Source organism: Nerophis lumbriciformis, linkage group LG08, assembly GCF_033978685.3.
Source record: "Nerophis lumbriciformis linkage group LG08, RoL_Nlum_v2.1, whole genome shotgun sequence".
Classification (NCBI taxonomy): Eukaryota; Metazoa; Chordata; class Actinopteri; order Syngnathiformes; family Syngnathidae; genus Nerophis; species Nerophis lumbriciformis.
In genome coordinates this window covers 31,267,501-31,294,364 of record NC_084555.2, presented here as the reverse complement: position 1 = coordinate 31,294,364, position 26,864 = coordinate 31,267,501, and the positions used below count along the sequence as shown (strand labels likewise).

Here is a 26,864-nt window from a genome sequence, read left to right as displayed (position 1 = left end):
ATATCACTGGTATTGTCACCAAAATGATCACGGTTATCAATATTATCACGGTATTGTTAATTGTGCTCAAAAACACTCATATACAAACCCCGTTTCCATATGAGTTGAGAAATTGTGTTAGATGTAAATATAAACGGAATACAATGATTTGCAAATCCTTTACAACATATATTCAATTGAATGCACTACAAAGACAAGATATTTGATGTTCAAACTCATAAACTTTTTTTTTTTTTTGCAAATAATAATTAACTTAGAATTTCATGGCTGCAACACGTGCCAAAGTAGTTGGGAAAGGGCATGTTCACCACTGTGTTGCATGGCCTTTCCTTTTAACAACACTCAGTAAACGTTTGGGAACTGAGGAGACACATTTTTTAAGCTTCTCAGGTGGAATTATTTCCCATTCTTGCTTGATGTACAGCTTAAGTTGTTCAACAGTCCGGGGGTCTCCGTTGTGGTATTTTAGGTTTCATAATGCGCCACACATTTTCAATGGGAGACAGGTCTGGACTACAGGCAGGCCAGTCTAGTACCCGCACTCTTTTACTATGAAGCCACGTTGATGTAACACGTGGCTTGGCATTGTCTTGCTGAAATAAGCAGGGGCGTCCATGGTAACGTTGCTTGGATGGCAACATATGTTGCTCCAAAACCTGTATGTACCTTTCAGCATTAATGGCGCCTTCCCAGGTGTGTAAGTTACCCATGTCTTGGGCACTAATACACCCCCATACCATCACAGATGCTGGCTTTTCAACTTTGCGCCTATAACAATCCAGATGGTTATTTTCCTCTTTGGTCCGGAGGACACGACCTCCACAGTTTCCAAAAACAATTTGAAATGTGGACTCGTCAGACCACAGAACACTTTTCCACTTTGTATCAGTCCATCTTAGATAAGCTCAGGCCCAGCGAAACCGACTGCGTTTCTGGGTGTTGTTGATAAACAGTTTTCGCCTTGCATAGGAGAGTTTTAACTTGCACTTACAGATGTAGCGACCAACTGTAGTTACTGACAGTGGGTTTCTGAAGTGTTCCTGAGCCCATGTGGGGATATCCTTTACATACTGATGTCGCTTGTTGATGCAGTGCAGCCTGAGGGATTGAAGGTCACGGGCTTAGCTGCGTACGTGCTGTGATTTCTCCAGATTCTCTGAACCTTTTGATGATATTATGGACCTTAGATGGTGAAATCCCTAAATTCCTTGCAATAGATGGTTGAGAAAGATTTTTCTTAAACTGTTCAACAATTTGCTCACGCATTTGTTGACAAAGTGGTGACCCTCGCCCCATCCTTGTTTGTGAATGACTGAGCATTTCATGGAATCTACTTTTATACCCAATAATGGCACCCACCTGTTCCCAATTTGCCTGCTCACCTGTGGGATGTTCCAAATAAGTGTTTGATGAGCATTCCTCAACTTTATCAGTATTTATTGCCACCTTTCCCAACTTCTTTGACGTGTGTCTGGCATCAAATTCTAAAGTTAATGATTATTTGCAACAAAAAAAAGTTTATCAGTATGAACATCAAATATGTTGTCTTTGTAGCATATTCAACTGAATATGGGTTGAAAAGGATTTGCAAATCATTGTATTCCGTTTATATTTACATCTAACACAATTTCCCAACTCATATGGAAACGGGGTTTGTATATACTGATAACCAAATTATATTCATACAATTAAATTAGCCAAACAATATAATTTTTTGGCGGAAAAAATATGTTATATGACAGTATTGTTCTGGCTACTAAAGAGTCCTTTTATTTTATTTGAGTGTCTAAATATGTCTATTTTTTACTGTTTTAATTTGTAAAAGTTTTCGAGTTTTTTAACAATAAGAAATATCATGGGCGTCACGCAAATCCACCTCCTGTTGTCATATTGCTTCCAGTATTGATCGATCTCTGTGTAAGAGAGCACAGCCTGTAGATTCAATATGCACAATTTTTAATATCTTATTTGCTCAGACAGTAATGTGTTTATACGAGTTTAGATTTGGGAATGTCGTCTTTTAATGGAAAATTATGTTAATATCTCATGTTTTCATGTTAGCATCAAAGATAGCTCGAGCTAGCTTGCTTATCTAGTAAATGAGAAGTGTCACAGGTCTGTGACTGTATCAAAGGGTTATCAATCACAGTTTTACGATAATTTGAAATTAAAACGATAAGACTAACCGTGGGAAGTTTTACCGCGGCTTATCATCATGCACATGCGTGTGTGACGTGGAGCATAGCTTACATCCTCAAAGCAGGGAGAAGGCAGGATATAAGACTTGCAGAATGTTCGAAAGCTGCATAACCGTGACAAACAGACTCTAAATTAATCATCTTGAATAAAAGAACCTCCCCCAATATGTTACCTTATGCTTGCTGTACCAAAAAAAATATAGAAATCAGTGTGTTTTTATCAACACACTACTGTAGCCTTCCCAAACAAATAAAGATGTTTCGAGCATTACAAAAAGGGGTGTGAATGGTTTTGGACATGTTGTGTGCCAGTCCTGCTGTCCTTGGCAACATGCAACCATGTAATCTGCTTTCCAATCTGTATTGATGGAGCTCCCAAATCAGGAAAGTGCATGGTGCACAACATCACACATTGCTCCATCATAGCCGGAGGGTGAGTGCTTGCCTGTTAGACTGGTCCAGTCCATTCTGCTGAGGGAGCAGACAGTAATCTTTTCAGTCACACTTCAGCTCTCCCGTGCGACTCTAGAGATTAAGACCAACGCTGAATATAGTGTCCACCCAATGCGTGACTGTGCTGGGAATTTCCATGTAATTGTGAACGCAGCTTCATGAATGTTCCATCTTTTTCTTCTTCTTTTTCCTTCTCCCCCTCCTTCAATCTATAAATACCAACAAGACTCCCCAAAGGCAGCAAGCATCCATGTAGCAGGCAGGAAGCTGAACAGCGAAGGACAGAAACAAGAACGAATAAGAACATTTACATTCTCCTTGACCCCTTTTTTTATCTTGTCTCCTTGTGATCGCAACACTGAATCACACAGATGTATTTATGGTAATGTTAGCATGCCCATGATAAGTAACACACCTACAGCAGGTGGTATTGTATAGTGCAGGGGTCGGCAACCTTCACCACTCAAAGAGCCATTTTGACCAGTTTCACAAATTAAAGACAACAATGGGAGCCACAAAAATCTTTTGAAATTTAAAATGAAATAACACTGCATTCAAAGTTTTAGGTAAGTATGCAGCTGAGCCGCATCAGAGTGATCAAAGAGCCGCATGCGGCTCCGGAGCCGCGGGCTGCCGACCCCTGGTATAGTGGTTCACATAGCTGACTTTCATGAAAAGAAAGCATTTGTGCCAATTTTTACAAATAGGGGCAAGTTGTTCAGATAAGGTTAGAAATCACATACTACTGTAGGACTGTGGTACCTTGGTTGTTGTTCATCCTCTTTTTGTAAGATTCAGTTTTCGTCAAAATAAGCTGTATTTCGTCTGCGCGTAACCATGTACCATATTTTTCGGACTATAAGTCGCAGTTTTTTTCATAGTTTGGCCGGGGGTGCGACTTATACTCAGGAGCGACTTATGTGTGAAATTATTAACACTTTACCGTAAAATATCAAATAATATTATTTAGCTCATTCACGTAAGAGACTAGACGTATAAGATTTCATGGGATTTAGCGATTAGGAGTGACAGATTGTTTGGTACACGTATAGCATGTTCTATATGTTATAATTATTTGAATGACTCTTACCATAATATGTTACATTAACATACCAGGCACGTTCTCAGTTGGTTATTTATGCCTCATATTCTTTATTTATTTAAAATTGCCTTTCAAATGTCTATTCTTGGTGTTGGGTTTTAGCAAATTAATTTCCCCCAAAAATGTGACTTATACTCCAGTGCGACTTATATATGTTTTTTTCCTTCTTTATTATGCATTTTCGGCAGGTGCAACTTATACTCCGGTGCGACTTATACTCCGAAAAATACGGTACACCGTTTGCCTGTGTATCAACCCGGGGAATCGAGTGCAAAAACAAAGAATCCCACCTATTGATGACTCAGGGCCTTATTACTAAACGTTTGTGTGTACTAAAACACGTGAAAACTTGATAGCACATGCAAAACTGATCTACTAAACCTGTGCAAAATGGATTGCGTCTGTTAAGTGAGCAGAATAAGGCATGCAATCCATGTTTCATCGCTGTCTTCATTGGCAACACAAAAAAGGCCCTAGTGTGTGAATGTGAGTGTGAATGTTGTGGGTCTATCTGTGTTGGCCCTGCGATGAGGTGGCAAGCAGTAGAACATGGATGGATGTCTTTATTAATATGTAGACTATACTGTATGAAGATTGGCAAAATTTGATTTGGCACATCTGAAAAGCATGTGCAAACTGACAGCTATGCACACAGTGTAGTGTAGTGTGTGTCGACATATTTGCATGGTCTGTCAGAAATAAAAATATCATATATTCAGCAACATCCTTATATAATCTTATAGTTGCATGCCGGGTGAGTTAAAATGGCTGATTAAAACGTTTTCAATTGATGCAGTTTAGTGTCGGCTGGCGTTTTTTAATAGTGTACTGCAAATTAAACAAAAGCACTTTAAATAAAAATAGAATGAAATCAACACTATTAAATAAAATAAAAAAACCTCCTTTGCTTTTGCTCAACTCATCGCTGTCTTCGTCAACAAGAGTCTTCAATAAAGATAATTGATGTTAAATGTTAGGTTAGCCATTTCATTTGTCATGGTTATGTATTTCTCCATTTTCCTGCACATCAAATTATAATGATTCTCTTGAAGCCTTAAAAATGTGTGTTTTGTTCATTTCTTTGAGTGTGCGGAACGGAATAACTGTATTTGCATTATTGCATTATTGTTACAGTGAAACCTCGATTTACAAAGTTTATTGGGTTCGGAAATAGAAAATGTTTGTACTGTATATTGAAGCAAATTTCCCCATAAGAAACAATGTAAACATGACTAATCAGATCCTTGCTTGACAAAAGTTCATGTTTTAGTAAAGGTTTGTATGGAAAGTACAATGTAGTACTGTATCTCAAACAAACATAAGAAGGGACTGATGGATTAACTTGTTCTATTTGATAAAACAGCCAAAAGAACAACAAGCTGAACTGTACTTGCCGTACATAACTGACCCACACACACTTGTCACTAGCCCTGTGGTGCACTCAGTTTGAAATTGCAAGACTCCATAGCTTTCACAGCCAGGTCGCTGCAATTATTAACAATAAAAAATGAAATTAACTCTACCTTGTTGGTTATACTTTTTGGTGTGCTGTGAAAGAGAAACAGACATTTATTCAAATCACATATCACTTTTCCAGTTTTCTTTGAACTCATATTAAACCAGCAAAACTACAAAGTAAACTAAAAAGTGTAATAAAAAAAACTGTTAAAAAGCACACAAAGTAGAACTTAGCACAGTAGCTAACTATTGCTGAGTTGACAATGAGCGCGGAGAGTGAATGTGCTGCCGGAAACAAAATGGCTGCAGTGCCAGGCACACAATGGATAAATGAAAGATCCGAACACTGAGACAAAGTTTGTACAACAAATCATGTTTTTATTCACTCTCTGGTTCGTAAATTGATACGTTTGTACAATGAGGTGTTTGTAAATGGAGTTGCTACTCACATTGTTTTAAAACTTGCTTCTTTTTTCACACAATTTTTTCTTCGACGGACCTTTTGGAACAGATTACCAACAAAAACCGAGGAATAGTGTTACATTTCTACACTATTGTATCGGTTTTAAAGAAGGAATTAAAGTTGTTATTACTTATAACCAAGTGCACGTTTTGCAACAATCAGGTCACAGTGGAATTTTGAGTATTTGTCATCCTCATGATTTCTTTTTGCAGGACCTTGGTATTGTCTACAATTTCATTATTGAATTCTCAGTAAATGTGGTATCTGTCCTTGAAGGCAAGCTCTCTGCGTAGCAGCAATCCTTCAAGATGTGAAGGATTCTTGTCAAGATAGAGCAAGGACTCTGAGGAAAGCTTAGCAGTAACACCGTCCAACAGCTGCTTTGTCTTTCTTTGTCTGCTGAGCCAACATAGTCTACGACTGGAACAATTTAAAAGGTCACGGCAGCACTCTGTTTAATGACATGTTGGGGAGGGTGGGGGGTGGTGGGTTCCACACAAAGTTCTACACTAAAAGAAAAAACTTTTCAGACACTGTAACACACTTTAGAGCCTCGCAGATAATCCAAATGGGACTGAATAATCTAAACATCTCTGTGGGAGTTGTCCTTGAACTTGAGTCTGTTTTAAGAGTCCAAAAACCCCAAAGTGTCCACCCAGTCTATGGCAGCAAGCCATGACCTGGGGCTAAACAGCTGTCCAAAGAAGCGTGTGAGAGGTTCTTGCCTGGGTCCTTGTTCATCTGCAAAAAACTGTCCACACAAGCTGATAGGAAAGAGACTTCAAGGCTCAATTCCCAGAAATGTCCACAGAGTTAGATTGAATGAAAATACATCTCTCATTTCTGCAAAATCCAATAAAAGGGTGTATAAATTGCGGCCCGGAGACCATTTCCGTCTCATTCTACAAACGGAATAGACACTTTCTGGATTAGAACAATTACACACAGAAAATGGAATCAGCCCAAATCTCTCCAAAATGGGACCTGACATTCCAAATGGCTGACTGTGGTGTATATGGCCTGTCATGATTACCATGCACCCTGTCATGATTAACATGTGGAGGAGGTATTGTTTGCAAGATATAATACATTTTCAAGTGTGCTTAATCCCTCTAAAAGGTTTTAGTTGTTGGAATATTAATATTAGTAAATAATAAGAATACATTAAGGGCCTGATTTTCTAAGATACAAACGTGTCAAACAGCAGTGACGTGCGGTGAGGTTCATGGGTGGTGAGGCACTGACTTCATCACAGTCAGATTTACAAACATATGAACCCTAAAGAGTATCTTATTCACCATTTGATTGGCAGCAGTTAACGGGTTTTGTTTAAAAGCTCATACCAGCATTCTTCCCTGCTTGGCACTCAGCATCAAGGGTTGGAATTGGGGGTTAAATCACCAAAAATGATTACCAGGCGTGGCGCCGCTGCTGCCCACTGCTTTCCTTACCTCCCAGGGGGTTATCAAGGGGATGGGTCAAATGCAGAGGACAAATTTCACCACACCTAGTGTGTGACAATCATTGGTACTTTAACTTAACTTTGACTTTACACATACAAACTGTAGTACACAAATAAGCACATTTAATTAAAAAAAAAACGTTATTATGGTCTTACCTTTACTTATAAATGAAGTCCATGTGCTGCTCCTTTTGAACAAAAGCATCGATAACTTGTTTATAGAAGTCTTCCATATCTTTCTTCAGTTTTAAAAGTCTCTCTGTCTCGATGGAGATCTTCCTTTAAGTATTACCTCCTACTTCAATTGAAAGTCCAGTTTAGAAAACTGTTTTATTTTAGATATGTAATCCTCCATGTTAAAAGATTCGTGTTACTTCGTTGACTGCAACCATGAGGCCTCTCTTCCGGCTTACCTGTTCGCTCCTCCTCCTCGCGACCTCCTGCTGGGCCGGCGTGCCCCCCCACGACTATGTGGCCCAGGTCGCCCGCTTCATCGCCCACCTGGTCGACTGGACGTCCATGGCCACCATCAGCAGCCACACGCCGGTGGCGGGGCAGCCCTTCTCCAACGTCTTCTCGGTGAGCGACGGACCCCGCGGCTCCAGCTCAGGTGTGCCCTACCTGTACTTGACTCGCATGGAGGTGTCCGTGCAGGACCTGCAGGTGAACCCGCAGGCATCTTTGTCCATGTCTCTGGCTCAGACTGGTTATTGTCGCCAGCAAGGATTCGACCCTCAGAGTCCACTCTGCGCTCACATCATTCTGTCTGGATCTGTGCTGGAGGTGAATGGCACGGAGGCTGAGTTTGCTAAAAAAGCCCTCTTTAATCGACACCCTGAGATGATAGACTGGCCGTCAGACCACAACTGGTTCTTTGCCAAGTTTAACATCACACAGGTCTGGGTGCTGGATTATTTTGGCGGGGTGAAGACAGTCAGTCCAGATGAATACTTCCAAGCTTCCCCAAACGAAAAGCACAATTAATTATTATTAATACGGAGTGGCGCAGTGGAAGAGTGGCCGTGCGCGACCCGAGGGTCCCTGGTTCAATCCCCACCTAGTACCAACCTCGTCATGTCCGTTGTGTCCTGAGCAAGACACTTCACCCTTGCTCCTGATGGGTGCTGGTTAGCGCCTTGCATGGCAGCTCCCTCAATCAGTGTGTGAATGTGTGTGTGAATGGGTAAATGTGGAAGTAGTGTCAAAGCGCTTTGAGTACCTTGAAGGTAGAAAAGCGCTATACAAGTACAACCCATTTATTTATTTATTTATAAAAGTCCAGGCAAGAGGAAAAAACAATCAATCGCTGCTAACTGTTGCTGCTTGTTGTCACTTCTTCTGCAGCCGAGTAGTCGCAAGAACGATCTCTGGGATCACTAGCGCCCTCTACCACCAGGAGGCGGGATTACTGCGAGCCTCACACAGAAATACGTTACACACATACAGTTGTTGACAAAATACACTGTACATTATATACCTCAGCTAACTAAACTATGGAAATGTATAATATAATTCATATAGCAATACGGTCTCACTGCACAGCAGGCCAGCAGTTAGCCGATTCATTGCGCAATCCATGTTGAGGCTCAACTCAGTGACGTGCCTCAACTGGCTGCTGACTCACCGCAAGTCTCTTCTCAGTATTTGAACGGCAAATGTGAAAATTCAGCCATTTTGAATAAAAATAATCTAAAACTGGTGAAGTTAAATGGAAAATAACTTTATAGTATAATCACTGGATACATATAACAATTTAATTTTTTTTTTTCTTTTTACATTTTTTTTCTTTCCATGATGGCACGTGAGGCCCCGCCTCACCTGCCTCCCCTGACTGCACGTCACTGTTAAACAGTGTGTGCAATCTATAAAATAATGTGCACTATTTGTGGGCGTGTTGCGTCCGATCTACTAACATTGCACGTGTTATTCATAACCGGTGCAGACTGTCTTGTTTAAATGAGGATTTTGTGTATACTACGCAGCTTTCACCACGGCAACACTGGATCATTTACTGCACATTCATGTTATAATGATCCTCCTTTTGGCGTTTTGCTGTCAAACAGCAGCAGACATGTACCACTTTTTATGGACATTTTAGAAGCAGTCTGGTTCATCCACAATAATACCCACTTTGTGTGCGTGTGTGTATGTGCTGTAGTTGCTCTGAAGACGCAAAAAAATTTATACTTCAATTACCTCTTTTCATATATGTTAATATATATTTACAATGATTAAACAAACTGCATTAAAAAAATGCATCAATTCAATTTGTTTTAATCAGCCCCTTAACTTACCTTGTAGCTTTAAAACTATAAAAGAATGTTGCTGTATAGATATGTCTAATATTTAAAATGTTTGACAGACCATGCAAATAGGTTGCCACTCACACAAGTATCAATCCTGCAGCCATGTGTGTAACTGTGTCAGTTTGCACATACATTTCAGACCTGCTAAATAAACGCTAAATAGTGCTCGCAAAACGGTGATGAATGTTGATAAATCACATTGCGCGTGCTGTATAATACAGTATATTTGCATCTTATCCTCCTACTATTGTTTTGATAATCAACATATATTCTGCATATTAAAGAAGACAGAGACACAACATGGATTGCATGCCTTATTCTCCTCACTTAACAGACACAATTAACTTTGCATACGTTTAGTAGATCAGCTTTGCGTGTACTAAAACATGTGCAAAACTGATAGTACCTTTAGTAAATCAGGCTAAATGTCTAAAATAGTAGCTCTATGATGTATTATATATATATATATATATATATATATATATATATATATATATATATATATATATATATATATATATATATATATATAGTCTGTTTATATATATATATATATATATATATATATATATAGTCTGTATATATATATATATATATATATATATATATATATATATATATATATATATATAAAAACAATACTAATACAAACTAGAGAATGGACGACTAGATCCAAAGTGTGTATGGTGTGTGACTATGTGAGGATGATTAACTTTTGAGTGTTACCGGTAGTGTTGAGCAAGAAGCAAAAGATCCAGGGCGAGAGAGAGATGTCAGAGTCTATGTCCATGCGAGGGGGTTGAGATCCGGGAAGTCAGTCGAGACCCGGGGGGGGGGGGTCCAAGGAAACAAGACACACAGCTCGAATCCAAGGCGACCGAAGAAAATATTGCGGGCACAAGGGAGAAGACAGTGGACAAATGAGCATACAAGCGGGAGGACACTGAAAACGCGAGAATGCACAAGGAGCGTCATTAGTCGGCTTACTGTACAAGAACAGATGACTACGTTCTGGCCCGGAACGCAGGTCTGCACTGGCTTAAGAAGCCCAGGAAGATCATCAATGACAGGTGCGCCGAGTGCTGATTGATTGCAGCTGTGTACCGGCGCAGCTCCTGCAGGAGTGGCGCGCTCTTGGAGGTGCAATCATTAGAGCGCACAGATGAGTGCGCATTAGAATGCACCCGGGCCGTCACACATATAATGATTGACCTACATTGTATTCTTTTAGTATCTTTAATTTACAAAATGTATCAAAGTGGCCTCGCAATGATTCTGTACGTGGCCCTTGCTGGAAAACATTTGAACACCCCTGTTCTAATGCTTTACAACCAACACTTTTTTCCCCCTTATTTCCAAGATGTGTTTTATATTTAATATCATTTAATAAGTGGAAAATATGTGACAAAAGCAGGAGCACAAATCGGACTTCCACATAGTCTGTATTGTTTATAGTGTAGTAAGAAACCCCCCTTCACTAAAGCACAGTAGTACTGTAGTAAATATAAACATGAATTAAGAGCTTTATATTAGGAAGAATGGGCAGTTTATCAGAATTTGGTGGGTTGTGTTGAATCAGTGTGTTGATTAAAGCAATTAAAGCATGACTTGACTGCAGATTTAGAGGCAACAGGAGTTCAGAACATTCAAAGAGAGATTTCATAGATGAATATTTGGTAAATATATTAATTGAATTTACTCCTGTATGCAAAGGTCAACATGTATGTTGCATTAATCAGTGTCTGTGCATGAAGAGCTCACCTTCCTTCCTCACCACTCCAATTTCACGCCCAATAGCCTGGACAGGTGTCTGCCACACTCGTTCAAAGCCTCCTCAAAAGTAATCCGCTTGTTCTTTACCCCATGTTTCCAATAGTGGCTGTTATTACAATTCCTGGGCAAATTTGACCACAGCGTCTGGCTGTGGCGGGAAGACTTTTATTTTGATTCAATATAAATCCTGTCTCAGTAGTTTGGAGGGCAGGCACTTTTCCCTCTCTGTCTTCTTTCCTCTCGCTCTCTCTGCCTGTTGGATTGCGGGCTTATGTCATGTAGAAAAAAAGAAGCTTTCCATTCCCCTGAGTGGAATATTGTCATTCAACTTTTCCTTGTTGGTGGAAAAGCTTACAGGTTTTAAGGGGACTTGATCCCCTTTTCCAGACATATTCTCTGAAGATTAAGCGGTGAGGGCCAACTACAGCGCCCCATAATCAAAATAAATAAACCCCCATCATAATGGAGGATGCACAATTGCAGGGGATTTGTCCTGGGTTGGACGATGATGGTAAAAATGGCCGAGCAGCTACGGAGTGACTTGTAATGCATGCGTGTGTGTGTGTGTGTGCGCGGGTGTGTACAGGACTCACTGTGTTTTAGTGTGACTCGGTGTACATACACATTGTCTCTGACAGCCTGGTGATTTTCTGTCAGCTCCTATTGCAGCTGGTACTGGAGCAAGACTGCGCTGTTAGAGCCAAAATGGAGGGGGTTTAAGTGTGCCTTAGGAAAGCCTCTGGCTTGGCAGGCGTGCAGCACACCAGGGCTGCAAGAAAGCATTTACTGCAGATTAAAGCTCCTCTCTAGTGTTTCACAAAGTCAGCCTTAAGCTTAGCAATTGTTCCCTGGGCCAACCGGCAACCTGCAGCTATAAAAAATGTCACCGCACCCACACCAAGATATGATTTTCTGGCCCCCAGTGGAGGTTGGGACACTTGTGAATCGGAATTTAGCTCGAGTCTTTACATGTTTCATTCTCACCTCTGCTAGGATGACAAGTTTGATAGATGATGAAGCTGTAAGTGTCACTTATGGTGGTAGCTAGATCCTCCATTTCTGGCAATAAAGTCCATGGCTTCCACGTGCAGCCATTTCATGTCGTTTGATTGAAGTTGGACAGCTTTAATTCATCAAGTTTGTTTTGGAATATGTAACAATAAATAAATGAACAAAAGAAGTGTACAGTTAAAGAAAATCAATAGGGTTAGACATTTTGGCCAATCGCCGCCATTTTTGCAATAAAATGTTTTCCCAGCAGCACTCAATTGCAACACAACTGTCTAACCCAGTGATTCTCAGACTGTAATATGCGTACCACTAGATGTACACAGGCTCCATCTAGTGCAGTGGTTCTTAACCTGGGTTCGATCGAACCCTAGGGGTTCGGTGAGTCGGCCTCAGGGAGGTCAAGACTAAGGCTGCAGCTAACGATTATTTTTCTATCGATTAATCTATAGATTATTTTTTTCGATTAATCGGTTAATCTATAGATTATTTTTTTCGATTAATCTATAGATAATTTTTCCTTTTACCGATTATTTTTTTATTTAAAATGAAGATGAAAAAACAAATTTAGGCCAGTTTTTTCAAAAGGCATGACTTATTTACAAAAAAAAAATATGGCCACTCAGTCAACATTGACAACAACATGACAAAATATTCTGTAACAATGTAAACATTTAAAACTTTTAACATTTAACAAAATTAAAAGTAGCTTATTTGCTTTTTAATGTGCAAATATAAAAGTAAACATCCAGTGCAAATCTTAATATTCTGCAATAGTATAAGCATTTCAAAAGTAAAAGTATTGCTTATTTTGCTTTAAAATGTACAAAAATAAAGATAAACATCCAATACAAAAAAGTGCAAAACGAAATATTCTGTAACAGTGTAAACATTTCAACAAAAGTAAAAGTATTGCTTATTTTGCTTAATAACACAACAATGATAGTATGATTAAAGTGAAAGTTAATTGTTCGTTTGTACATAGTATATGTAACTGGGACGGCGTGGCGCAGTGGATTAGTGGCCGTGCGCGACCTGAGGGTCCCTGGTTCAATCCCCACCTAGTACCAACCTCGTCATGTCCGTTGTGTCCTGAGCAAGACACTTCACCCTTGCTCCTGATGGCTGCTGGTTAGCGCCTTGCATGGCAGCTCCCGCCATCAGTGTGTGAATGTGTGTGTGAATGGGTAAATGTGGAAGTAGTGTCAAAGCGCTTTGAGTACCTTGAAGGTAGAAAAGCGCTATACAAGTACAACCCATTTATCATTTATTTAACTGTTAATGTTGTAAAAGGTATTTGCACAACTAATTAACGTTAGCGTCTTTGTAAGCACTGAACAGGCACGCCAAATGCGCCTCTCAGAGCGAAACGGTGTTTTAGTTTATGAATTTACAACGCAGATACAAATGACACATTCATGTTTTTGTGTAATGATGACAACGTATACTCACGCGGACGATTGACTAGTTGATGGTGATGGCAAGAACGCTGTCAGGTGGGGTTTTTTCAAATGTTCGTTCATAGCCGTTGTGCTGCTATGATAGGCCATTTCCGCTCGACACAGTGTGCATACAACTGTCAAGTGTTTTGCTTTTTTTGCTGTGCTTATCCCACACTTGAAGGGATGTACCAATGCTGAATGTGGCTTCTGGATTTCACTCAAAAGACCAGACCGTAGTTACTTTTTCCTTTTATTTTCCTTTAGTTTGCAACAGTTTTTCCAACGAAGAAACAGCTTCTTTTTTCTTCTTTAGTCTTTTTAGCAGTCTTTAGCAGTGTTAGTAGACTTTAGTAGACTTTAGTTTCTTTAGCTGTCATTAGCTGTCTTTAGTAGCCTTTAGCTTCTTTAGTAGGTGAAAAACCTTTAAGGACAAAACACCACAAGATTAACATGCTGTAAAAAATCAATCAATTATCAATCCCATAATTTACAATTATTAATTAGGCTATCAAACTCTTAACCATTAAACAAGTGCAAGAAAATGGACACATATTTTCCCTTTAAGTTAAAACAGATTTTAAATAAATTGTCTCAACATAAATGCACCAAGATACATATAAAATACATTTAAACCCAGAAACACAATAGATAAATGCAGCAGAAAACCCAATATGCAAATACATAAATACCTAACCAATTAACCACCTCTTTAGATACATATTTAAAATCCATATTCAATATAAATATATTATTAAATTAGCAGTGAAACACTCAATCTTAAACGCTGTCTACTGGTAGAAAAATGCCCCTTTTTCTATGCCCTCACCAGCAGCCAATGATCCAACACAGTTAAATCCAACACTTTAAGTTGAGCGACTTCACCCTCCTGATGAAGCAAACTGCTCCAACATTTATCAAACTAAGCAAAGAATATCAACACTTCCTTACTAAACAACAGTTACACAAAACACCGTGTGTATTTAGCCTCCAGACTAAGCACGCTACATGCACACACAACCCCCCCCCCCCCCCCCCCCCCCCCCCCCCCATCTCACCAGCGCAACAGGTGCGCCACACCCACAAAGAGAACTAAAGTGCAATCTTACCGGCTGTCCGTTCAGCTTTTGGTTTTGGTACACTTTTGGCACAACTCTGGGTTTTCTGTAACGAACTAAACCTTTCTCCACTCTGCGCTGGCGTCTTTTGTACTCCTTGATATGACACAGCGGTCTAATTACCGGGCTCGCGCACCAGCAGATGAGACGGGAGCGCGCCGCGTTATACCTGCGCGTGAACGTAAACTGATCGCTTCTGATCATATAAGCCGACTGGCCGAAATAATGGCGAATTATATACATTTCCTGGGGTTGCCTAGGTGAATAGGGATGCGGATGTGCTCTAAGATAAAATATAATTTTATTAAGTGGGGTTTGGCTGGTTGCTCAGCAGCCACGGTTGCGAGCTCACGCTTCAGCTGACGAGACAGCTGTTCGCCACTACAACATTATTAGGCCGTTTATTGAAATACTCCCACACTTTTGACGACTTTTGGCGTGCTTTTTTCCCCTCGCTCGCACCGCTCGCATCGTCTGCTTTGCGCTCCGCCATGACGGTAGTGTGACGTAGATATGCGACGCGTCGACGCACAAAAACGGCGTCGACGTATTTACGTAACCGATGACGTCGACTACGTCGACGCATCGTTTCAGCCTTAGTCAAGACACACCCGACTCATCGTGTAAATAAAAACTTCTCCCTTTCGCCGTATTACGGATACGGCAACAGCAGAAGTCACACTGATTTGCAGGTGTGTAATTTGTTGTGAGTTTATGCACTGTGTTGGTTTTGTTGTTTGAACAAGGTGACGTTCATGCACGGTTCATTTTGTGCACCAGTAAAAAAACATGGTAACACTTTAGTATGGGAAACATATTCACCATTAATTAGTTGCTTATTAACATGCAAATTAGTAACATTTTGGCTCAAAACTAGTCATTATTAAGTACTTATTAATGCCTTATTCGGCATGGCCTTATTATAACCCTAACCCTCTAACCCTAACCCCTAACCCTAACCAAATAGCTCTAAAATAAGTCTTTATTACTGAGAATATGTTCCCCTAGTGTCCAAATAACTCTAAATTAAGTCTTTGTTACTTAGAATATGTTCCCCATACTAAAGTGTTACCAAAAACATATAACTTTGTCTTGAATTTGAATTTTTTATTTTTATTTTTTCACTAAAGAAGGGTTCGGTGAATGCGCATATGAAACTGCTGGGATTCGGTACCTCCAACAAGGTTAAGAACCACTGATCTAGTGGTACTTGATTAAAGTACAGTGTTTTATTTTCCTATATTCAAATACAGTGTGACACTATGTGTAATGTTACAGTGGCAAAAATATTAAATATGCTTGTTAAAAAAAACCTTTGCTTTGTTTTTAATGATTACTTAGGCCTACGACGCTACACTATTTTAATGCAGGTTATTATGGTAGTACTTGGAGAGTAAAGTATTTTCTGAGGTGGTAGTTGGTGAAAAAAGTTTGAGAACCGCTGGTTTAACCAATTGAATGTCACTCTGTGTCACCCGATGTCTTAACTTCCTTGTTTACGTTGACAGAGAATCATTCATTCACTCATTTATTAATCATCCTTCACTCATTTACCAACAAAAATGACCGACATAGATCGCTCTTATTATTTATTAATTTATTTATTTGAATTAGGACAATGCATATTCATCAACAAAGATGTAAATATGTCGGAGTTTAGCACAATAGCAAATGTTCATCCATTGTCCTAAGGCAGGTCAATACAGTAGAGATTCAACAGGTCATGATACAAAAGAATACATAAATCACAAGTCATTACAAGCATACCATAAGCACAGACCATGGACAAATAAATAAATAAAAATAAAAATAATAACAAAAAAAACAAGTGAATAATCTTTGTACGTTGCAGTCCCCTCTGGTCACTGCTCTGGTGTTAGTTACCAAGTCTTCCTGGTACGATATGTATTTATATTTATACACTACATTTACACTTTATGAATAAAGAATATATTGAAAATAACTTAAATAGGCCTATGCTTGAATACAGTATCTCACAAAAGTGAGTGCACCTTTCAACCATTTTTATTGCAGTACATCTTTTCAAGGGACAATATTAAAAATTAAGTTTGGAAAATAATAAAAAAATGTAAGCATTGTTTACCAGCTGTAATCAGTGTACAGCTGGTATTGTCATGTCTGTGATCATGTTTTGTTTAGTTATGTTTTGCTTGGTTTTTGGACACTTTTTAGTTCTTGTCTTCACTCCCTTTGTCACCATAGTAACCATTAGTTTCACCTGGTTCACATCGTCATGTCACGCACCTGTCTCACGTTTTCACATTTTGAGTCACGCACCTGTTTTCACTAATCATGTCATCACTATTTAAGCCTGTAGTTGCCAGGCAGTCAGCCTGGCGACATCACCCTTGACACACTCCTGACACTCTGTTTCATGCTCATAGTCCATGCTGCCCTGTTCACGTCATCGCAAGTAAGTTTTGTTGATTAATGACACAGTTTGTGTCTTTTGTTTTTTGTCCATAGTTCTGCCTTTGTGCGAGTTTTTGTTTTTATAGCCAAGTTTTGTACTTCCGCCTTTGTACGTGCCTTTTGTTTATTAATTTTTTGAGTGTTAAAATTAAATATATATTTACCTTGTCCATGTCCGGTCCAAATCATTTGCACCATGGGAAAACAAACCACGCCAAAGTCCAAGTCCTGACAGGTATACAAAGTGTAATTTCGATAGTAATTGTTTACTCACCTTTAGCATAAATGATTTTAATTGGAAAAGTTGTTATTTTTGTACCCTTATGTGAAGGGTGGGATATAATATTTAGTGTTTTCCTTGCAGTAATATATGTGTATTTTGTTGCGATGAATACAGGCTATTTTGCACATTTTTGTATGCTATGATGGTCAGATGCTTTTCTCACACTTGTGTTTATATATTTTCATTAAATACTTTTTATTCAGCAAATTACCCAGTTATAATTCCATCCGTCCATCCATTTTCTACCGCTTGACCCAGATGGAAAATCACTACTTTAGTGCGGCTTTCACTTTCTCCAGCAATTAAAAAAAAATTAAATAAATTGCATTTTCCATTGCAATTTTTGGGAAGAACTTCTGTAGAATCAGCAGTGTTGGGTTAGTTACTGAAAACCAGTAACTAGTTACAGTTACTAGTTACTTTATTTCAAAAGTAACTCAGTTACTAACTCAGTTACTTACACCAAAAGTAATGCGTTACTGTGAAAAGTAACTATTTAGTTACTTCTTTTTTTCTTCTTTTTTTTTTAAAGCTCCCATTAATGCCCTTTTTGCCTTCATTTCAGTACTGTTATTGCACTGGAGAATAATACAATCTGTTGATCAACTTGACATACATTTTTATTTTCCTTTTAACATAATGAATGAAAAACAGTGCAACATAAAAAGGCATTCCTCCTTTCTTTAAACTTGGACCAATGACCATTAATAAAAAACAAGTTTAAGTGCAACATAAGAAGAAACATCATCTTCCTTGAAACATAGGTAGTGAAATAAAGCCTGACATCTGGAGTGATGCTGCTGTCTTCCACACTTGGAGCCATGGATTGTAGAATCCTTGTTTTCAGTGGCAGGATCATTGACACAGATGGTGAAGTTTCAGTGCTCAGTAGAGATGGAACACTTTTGAGCACCTGGAGGACCTCATCTGCCACTCTCACATCATCATCAGACAGGGTGACATTTTACTTTGAAGCTATGTTGATGTAACACGTGGCTTGGCATTGTCTTGCTGAAATAAGCAGGGCATCCATGGTAATGTTGCTTGGATGGCAACATATGTTGTTCCAAAACCTGTATGTACCTTTCAGCATTAATGGCGCCTTCACAGATGTGTAAGTTACCCATGTCTTGGGCACTAATACACCCCCATACCATCACAGATGCTGGCTTTTACACTTTGCGCCTATAACAATCCGAATGATTCTTTTCCTCTTTGGTCCGGAGGACACGACGTCCACAGTTTCCAAAAACAATTTGAAATGTGGACTCGTCAGACCACAGAACACTTTTCCACTTTGTATCAGTCCATCTTAGATGAGCTCAGGCCCACCGAAGCCGACGGCGTTTCTGGGTGTTGTTGATAAACGGTTTTCGCCTTGCATAGGAGAGATTTAACTTGCACGTACAGATGTAGCGACCAACTGTAGTTACTGACAGTGGGTTTCTGAAGTGTTCCTGAGCCCATGTGGTGATATCCTTTACACACTGATGTTGCTTGTTGATGCAGTACAGCCTGAGGGATCGAAGGTCACGGGCTTAGCTGCGTACGTGCAGTGAGTTCTCCAGATTCTCTGAGCCCTTTGATGATATTACGGACCGTAGATGGTGAAATCCCTAAATTCCTTGCAATAGCTGGTTGAGAAATGTTTTTCTTAAACTGTTCAACAATTTGCTCACACATTTGTTGACAAAGTGGTGACCCTCGCCCCATCCTTGTTTGTGAATGACTGAGCATTTCATGGAATCTACTTTTATACCCAATCATGGCACCCACCTGTTCCCAATTAGCCTGTTCACCTGTGGGATGTTCCAAATAAGTGTTTGATGAGCATTTCTCAACTTTATCAGTATTTATTGCCACCTTTCCCAACTTCTTTGTCACGTGTTGCTGGCATCAAATTCTAAAGTTAATGATTATTTGCAAAAAAAAAAAAATGTTTATCAGTTTGAACATCAAATATGTTGTCTTTGTAGCATATTCAACTGAATATGGGTTGAAAATGATTTGCAAATCATTGTATTCCGTTTATATTTACATCTAACACAATTTCCCAACTCGTATGGAAACGGGGTTTGTATTTCAATGCTGACTGCTGTACACTTTCTCCTGCAGGGAACTACCCCCGGCCTGCCAACTACAGTGGGACGACAAGTACCAGCTACAGTGGTCCTGGTCCAGGCATGGCCAACAGTCTGGCCATGAACGCAAGCAGCCCCATGCATGGCCAAGGCCCTGGTCAACCCATCACAGGAGGACGCAACCATGGACCGAGCAACCACAATAGGGGGTACCCCACCGTGGCACCCATCTCCCCCAGCATGCCTCAGCCAGCAAGACCGGGAATGGGGCCTCCGTCTTCAGCTTCTTCTAACCGCAAGAACCAGGAAGCAGCAGCAGCCACCATGCCAGGCTCGGCCAATGCAACACACAGCAGGTACTTGATGCACCATTATGATCAAAGTAGACTTTATGGAATATGTCTTCAAAAAGCTCACCTCTAATGACCAAGGCAAAGATATACTAATATCAGGGGCGTCACTAGGTTTGAAGAACACGGGGGGCTTAGCTCCCAGGAAGTTCCTGGTTTCACACTGGCAAGCTCTTTTCGCTCAAAACTTTTTGGCACTCTATTAGAATTACACAACACTGAATGCATCTAAATTGAACGTGTAAGAAAGCTTTAGTCATCTGTAGTAAGCATGAGATGGCCCAAACACACAAGAACAGTGTTGTTGCATGGAAAATCTAGCAGGCAACTTGCAATTAGGGAAACGTTGCACAGATTATAGGAGAGTAAACGAACTTGCACAGCACTACAGAGTTGACCTGAAAACAGAGGAGGTTCTGTTGTAAATACAGGCCCTGCGATGAGGTGGCGGCTTGTCCAGGGTGTACCCCGCCTTCCGCCCGATTGTAGCTGAGATAGGCTCCAGCAGCCCCCCGCCACCCCGAAGGGAATAAGCGGTAGAAAATGGATGGATGGATGGATGCCTGGAAAACAGGGGCTGGATGTCCACCTGTGCACAACCTCCGGAATTGTTGCACTTGCAAGATTGTTTTGCATACAACTTGTTGTTACTGTATTAGAATTTCCACAGAAAATACTGAAGAAATTGAAATGGTTATTCCATTGGGTTGAATTTGTCCTTGCCCTGATGTGGGATCTGAGCCGAGGATGTCGTTGTGGCTTGTGCAGCCCTTTGAGACATTCGTGATTTGGGGCTATATAAGTAAACATTGATTGAAAAGCAATACTGTTAGTTTCCTGTTATTACTGTAATGGTCATTTAAGACATTTAGACTAGAGGTGTCAAATTCAAGCCCCACAACCCAGTAGAGATGGGTGATATGGACTATCACAATAACCTGCCATTTATGGAGAAAACAATTAAAGTGAAGATAAAAAACACCCATAGAACTCCACCTTGTTGACTGTGAGTTTGTCAGTGCATCCAGTCTTCAGAGCCCCCAAAACACTGCTCTAAAATAACACTAAGGCTATTAAACTACATCAATTAATGAATAAAGCAAAATACGTCCTGGGCCAAAAATCACTTCATATTCTCTACTGCTCGCTAGTGTTACCATATCTGAGTTATTGTGCAGAAATATGGGGAAATAACTACAAATGTGCGCTACATTCGCTAACCGTGTTACAAAAAAGATCAATTAGAATAATACATAATGTTGGATACAGAGAACATACAAACCCTTTATTTATTGAGTCAAAAATATCATAGTTCAGTGATTTGGTAAAATTGCAAACAGCTAAAATGATGTACAAAGCAAACTATAACCTGCTACCAAAGAATGTAAAACAATTCTTCTCAACTAAAGAGGAGAAATATAAACTTAGAGGAAAATCTAATTTAAAACATTTGTATGCACGTACAACACTTAGAACCTTTAGCATATCCGTATGTGGAATGAAATTATGGAATGGATTAAGTAAAGAAGTTAAACATTGTACTGATATGATCCAGTTTAAGAGGTTGTTTAAATGAATAGTGCTTACAAAGTACAAAGAAGAAGAATTATGACTTTCAACCTTATTGAAAATAAGATATTCTTCATCTCAGTATGTTAATGACTGAATTACCGTATTTTTCGGAGTATAAGTCGCACTGGAGTATAAGTTGCACCTGCCGAAAATGCATAATAAAGAAGGAAAAAAACATATATAAATCGCACTGGAGCCCGGCCAAATTATGAAAAAAACTGCGACTTATAGTCCGAAAAATACGGTAATTAATTACATATTACAAAACTGTTGTATATACTAATTCACAGATGTTATTTTATTATAAAAAGGTCAGTAAATGATTATATATATTTGTAAACGCTCTAAAGTGGGAAAGGGGTAGGATTAAATAAGCTTTGCTTCTTCCTACACCTTTTCGGACATGATGTAAAGTGAAATGATATGAAACTGTGTGATGTATTATACTATAAGTGTGTTCATGTTCGAAATAAACTAAAGAAAGAAAGAAAGAATTAGGTTTAAGTGGCACACCTACACTGCAAAGCTGTAGTAGTGTGATTTGCTTATCATACGGTATGGAAGTTATTTTTCTGTGAGCAATATTATAGACATTATTATTTTGAGATTTATATTACAAATCAATCAGATAGTATTATGATGCAACTTCAGTGTGAACTCTCCCGTGCTCCGGTCGCATAATGATTACACTTATCGTAAGAGTCATCATTAGTCACCAAAATAGACAATTACAAAATAAATTGTTGACAAATTAGCAGAAACAGGCAAAAATATATTTTTAGGGAACTCACGTCAATCAATGTTCTACCACTGATCGCTAACACGCTCTTCAGAGCAAACATCGAGGCAAATGTCCCCAAAACTGCGGGAGACATCTTCTTTCATAATCTTCTCCACGGTTCAGAAAATGTTGACTTTGATTGCACAGAATCCTTGAAATTGCCACAAATACGCCGGTACTGAGATGACTAGAATTGAAACATGTCTACTTCAGACTTTACTTCTGTAAACATTGCAGGACAGTTCAGGTCAGTTTGCATTCACATTGGAGTCTGGACACATTGTTTTTGTAATGTGAACGACTACAAAAGAAGATCAGAATTGAAAAAAAAAAATCTGAATTGGACTTCCTCTTCTGCAGTGTTGTGAACGCACTAAACGTAGCTTTAATGCTGCTGCGGTCTGGCTCGACTTTACTAAGGTAACAGTGAAAACGTGGATTGGATTTTTAGCATAGTACTGCGGGTGTTACTGATGGAATGGATTGGATTGAATAATAGCTGACAAAGGGTCTTCAAAATGATTTATAATCATAGTGAACTGCATGAGTTACATTTTACTCTAAGGTTATATTTCTCCTCTTTTGTTAAAGGCCGACTGAAATGCGATTTTCTTATTTAAACGGGGATAGCAGGTCCATTCTATGTGTCATACTTGATCATTTCGCGATATTGCCATATTGTTGCTGAAAAGATTTAGTAGAGAACATCGACGATAAAGTTCGCAACTTTTGGTCGCTGATAAAAAAGCCTTGCCTGTACCGGAAGTAGCAGACGAGTAGCGTGACGTCACAGGTTGTGGAGCTCCTCACATCTGCATATTGTTTACAATCATGGCCACCAGCAGCGAGAGCGATTCGGTCCGTGAAAGCGACGATTTCCCCATTAATTTGAGCGAGGATGAAAGATTCATGGATGAGGAAAGTGAGAGTGAAGGACTAGAGGGCAGTGGGAGCGATTCAGATAGGGAAGATGCTGTGAGAGGCGGGTGGGACCAAGATATTCAGCTGTGAATGACTAAAACAGTAAATAAACAAAAGACATATATATACTCTATTAGCCACAACACAACCAGGCTTATATTTAATATGATAAATAAATGATAAATGGGTTGTACTTGTATAGCGCTTTTCTACCTTCAAGGTACTCAAAGCGCTTTGACACTACTTCCACATTTACCCATTCACACACACATTCACACACTGATGGCGGGAGCTGCCATGCAAGGCGCTAACCAGCAGCCATCAGGAGCAAGGGTGAAGTGTCTTGCTCAGGACACAACGGACATGACGAGGTTGGTACGAGGTGGGGATTGAACCAGGGACCCTCGGGTTGCGCACGGCCACTCTTCCACTGCACCACGCCGTCATCTCGCATAACAAACACCTCCCCCCTCCCGTCCATATAACCCGCCAATACAACTCAAACACCTGCACAACACACTCAATCCCACAGCCCAAAGTACCGTTCACCTCCCCAAAGTTCATACAGCACATATATTTCCCCAAAGTCCCCAAAGTTACGTACGTGACATGCACATAGCGCCACGCACGTACGGGCAAGCGATCAAATGTTTGGCAGCGTACTCACGGTACCGTGTCTGCGTATCCAACTCAAAGTCCTCCTGGTAAGAGTCTCTGTTGTCCCAGTTCTCCACAGGCCAATGGTAAAGCTACACTGTCATCTTTCGGGAATGTAAACAATGAAACACCGGCTGTGTTTGTGTTGCTGCATGCCGGCCGCAATACACCGCTTCCCACCGCTTCCCACCTACAGCTTTCTTCTTTGCTGTCTCCATTGTTCATTGAACAAATTGCAAAAGATTCACCAATACAGATGTCCAGAATACTGTGGAATTTTGCGATGAAAACAGACGACTTAATAGCTGGCCACCATGCTGTCCCAAAATGTCCTCTACAATCCGTGACGTCACGCGCCGACGTCATCATACCGAGACGTTTTCAGCAGGATATTTTGCGCAAAATTTAAAATTGCACTTTAGTAAGCTAACCTGGCCGTATTGGCATGTGTTGCAATGTTAAGATTTCATCATTGATATATAAACTATCAGAATGCGTGGTCGATAGTAGTGGGTTTCAGTTGGCCTTTAAGAATTGTTGTACATTCTTGGGTAGCAGGATATAGTTTGCGTTGTACATAATTTTAGCTGTTTGCAAATTCACCAAATCATTGAAATCCAATATTTTTGATTAATCAAATAAAGATTTTGAATATTTTCTATAACTATTATGTATTATTCTAATTGACCTCTTTTGTAACATGGTTAGTGAATGAATCCTACTTTTTTAGTTATTTCCCCATATTTCCACACAATAACTCAGATATGATAACACCAGCACCCATGTTACAGTCATTTAGCATTTTTTTGGAAAGTATGTTGGTTTTAGTTGTTCCATGTGGGTTGTCCTGCGTGGTCTGCTTCTGTCTTGGGATGAGGGGTTCTCTGAATGGCGGCTTTTCGTACAAAAATTGTTCTGGCTATGATTCGGCTGGCGGCTGTGGTCTTGTCGGGAGACCCACTTGCGGGGCTTTTAGCCTTGCCATTTGGTGTGCACTTTTCTTCGTCCAATTCTGCCCCTGGTTTGTTTTTTCGCTTGTGACTGCAGCGCCAGTGCGTTTTTCTGCTCTTACAGTGTGGGCCGACAGTCACACATGACACACGGCGTTAGTTGCGTGTAAAAACAATTGTACCGTTAAAGAAAATTAGTAAGGGCAATTTGATTGTACACTTAATAAACACAATGGTTTGCTTCATCAATACTTTCATGTCAGTGATATCGCCTGCATACAAATACACTGAAAATGTTTTTTTGTTTTTGCTCCCATTTTTCATGAGTTGAACTCAAAGATCTAAAACGTTTGCTGTATACACAAAAGACCTATTCCTCTCAAATATTGTTCACAAATCTACCTAAATCTGTGTTAGTGAGCATTTCTTCTTTGCCAAGATAATCCATCCCACCTCACATGTGTGACATATCAAGATACTAATTAAACAGCATGATTATTGCAAAGGTGTGCCTTAGGGTGCCCGCAATAAAAGGCCACTCTGAAATGTGCAATTTTATCACTCAACACAATGCCATAGATGTCGCAAGTTTTGAGGGAGCGTGCAGTTGGCATGCTGACTGCAGGAATATCCACCAGAGCTGTTACCTGTGAATTGAATGTTAATTTTTCTACCATAAGCCGTCTCCAAAGGCGTTTCAGAGAATTTGGCAGTACATTCAACCGGCCTCACAGCCGCAGACCATGTGTAACGACACCAGCCCAGGACCTCCACATCCAGCATGTGCACCTCCATGATCGTCTGAGACCAGCCACCCGGACAGTTGCTGCAACAATTGGTTTGCATAGCCAAATAATTTCTGCACAAACTGGGAGAAACCGTCTATCAGGGAAGCTCATCTGCATGCTCTTCGTCCTTATCGAGGTCTCAACCTGACTGCAGTTCGTCGTCGTAACCAACTTGAGTGGGCGAATGCTCACATTTGATGGCGTCTGGCACGTTGGAGAGGTGTTCTCTCCACGGATGAATCCAGGTTTTCACTATTCAGGACAGATGGCAGACAGCATGTGTGGCGTCGTGTGGGATGCAATTGACAATGTTATGTATCGAGTGTCCCATGGTGAGGGTGGAGTTATGTTATGGACAACAAACATAAAACCGAGACAAATGCACGGCTCCATGTTAAGGATCTGTACACAATTCCTGGAGGCTGAAAACATCCCAGTTCTTGCATGGCCAGCATACTCACCGGACATGTCACCCATTGAGCATGTTTGGGATGCTGTGGATTGGCGTATACGACAGCGTGTTCCAGTTCCTGCCAATATCCAGCAACTTGGCACAGTCATTGAGGAGGAGTGGACCAACATTCCACAGGCCACAATCAACAACCTGATCAACTCTATGCGAAGGAGATGTGTTGCACTGTGTGAGGCAAATGGTGGTCACACCAGATACTGACGACTTTTCTGACCCCCCAGACCTCCAATAAAGCAAAACTGCACATTTCAGAGTGGCCTTTTTTGTTTGCAGCCTAAACACACCTGTGCAATATTCATGCTGTTTAATCAGCGTCTTGATATGCCACACCTGTGAGGTGGGATGGATTATCTTGGCAAAGAAGAAGTGCTTACTAACACAGATTTAGACAGATTTGTGAACAATATTTGAGATTAATAGGTCTTTTGTGTAAATAGTAAAAGTTTTACATCTTTGAGTTCAACTCATGAAAAATGGGAGCAAAAACAAAAGTGTTGCGTTTATATGTTTGTTCAGTATTATTTAGAACTACTAATATTTGGGACGATTTCCTGTCTTACATCATTTTATCAATAAAAGTCTTTTGAAGTGTGTGGAAGAGTTCATTCTCAGGGGTGTGACATTTCTATGAGCTATTTGTCAACTATCCCTATTTCCACGCGTCTAGTAAAAAGCTTGACATTTTGATAGCAAGCACTGTACCCCAAGTGTCATATGTAGCAGACAAAATGATGGCTTGCATGAGGCTTTGACTACTGCACAGTCGAGACCTAAAAAGAGAAAGAAAAGTAAACCA

At 40.0% G+C, this 26,864-nt stretch overlaps 1 protein-coding gene and 1 pseudogene across 3 annotated transcripts in view; both read left to right on the top strand.

Moving 5' to 3' along the window:
• Window positions 1-26,864, top strand: part of arid1b (AT-rich interactive domain 1B) — a 584,854-nt gene that overhangs the window by 479,427 nt on the left and 78,563 nt on the right. For all 3 annotated transcript variants that reach the window (XM_061968668.2, XM_061968667.2, XM_061968666.2), the window contains one exon: window positions 19,612-19,933. In XM_061968668.2, the coding sequence (XP_061824652.2) occupies window positions 19,612-19,933 (322 nt within the window). The remainder of the gene's footprint in view (window positions 1-19,611; window positions 19,934-26,864) is intronic.
• On the top strand, window positions 7,507-8,126 carry LOC133611665 (protein CREG1 pseudogene; annotated as a pseudogene).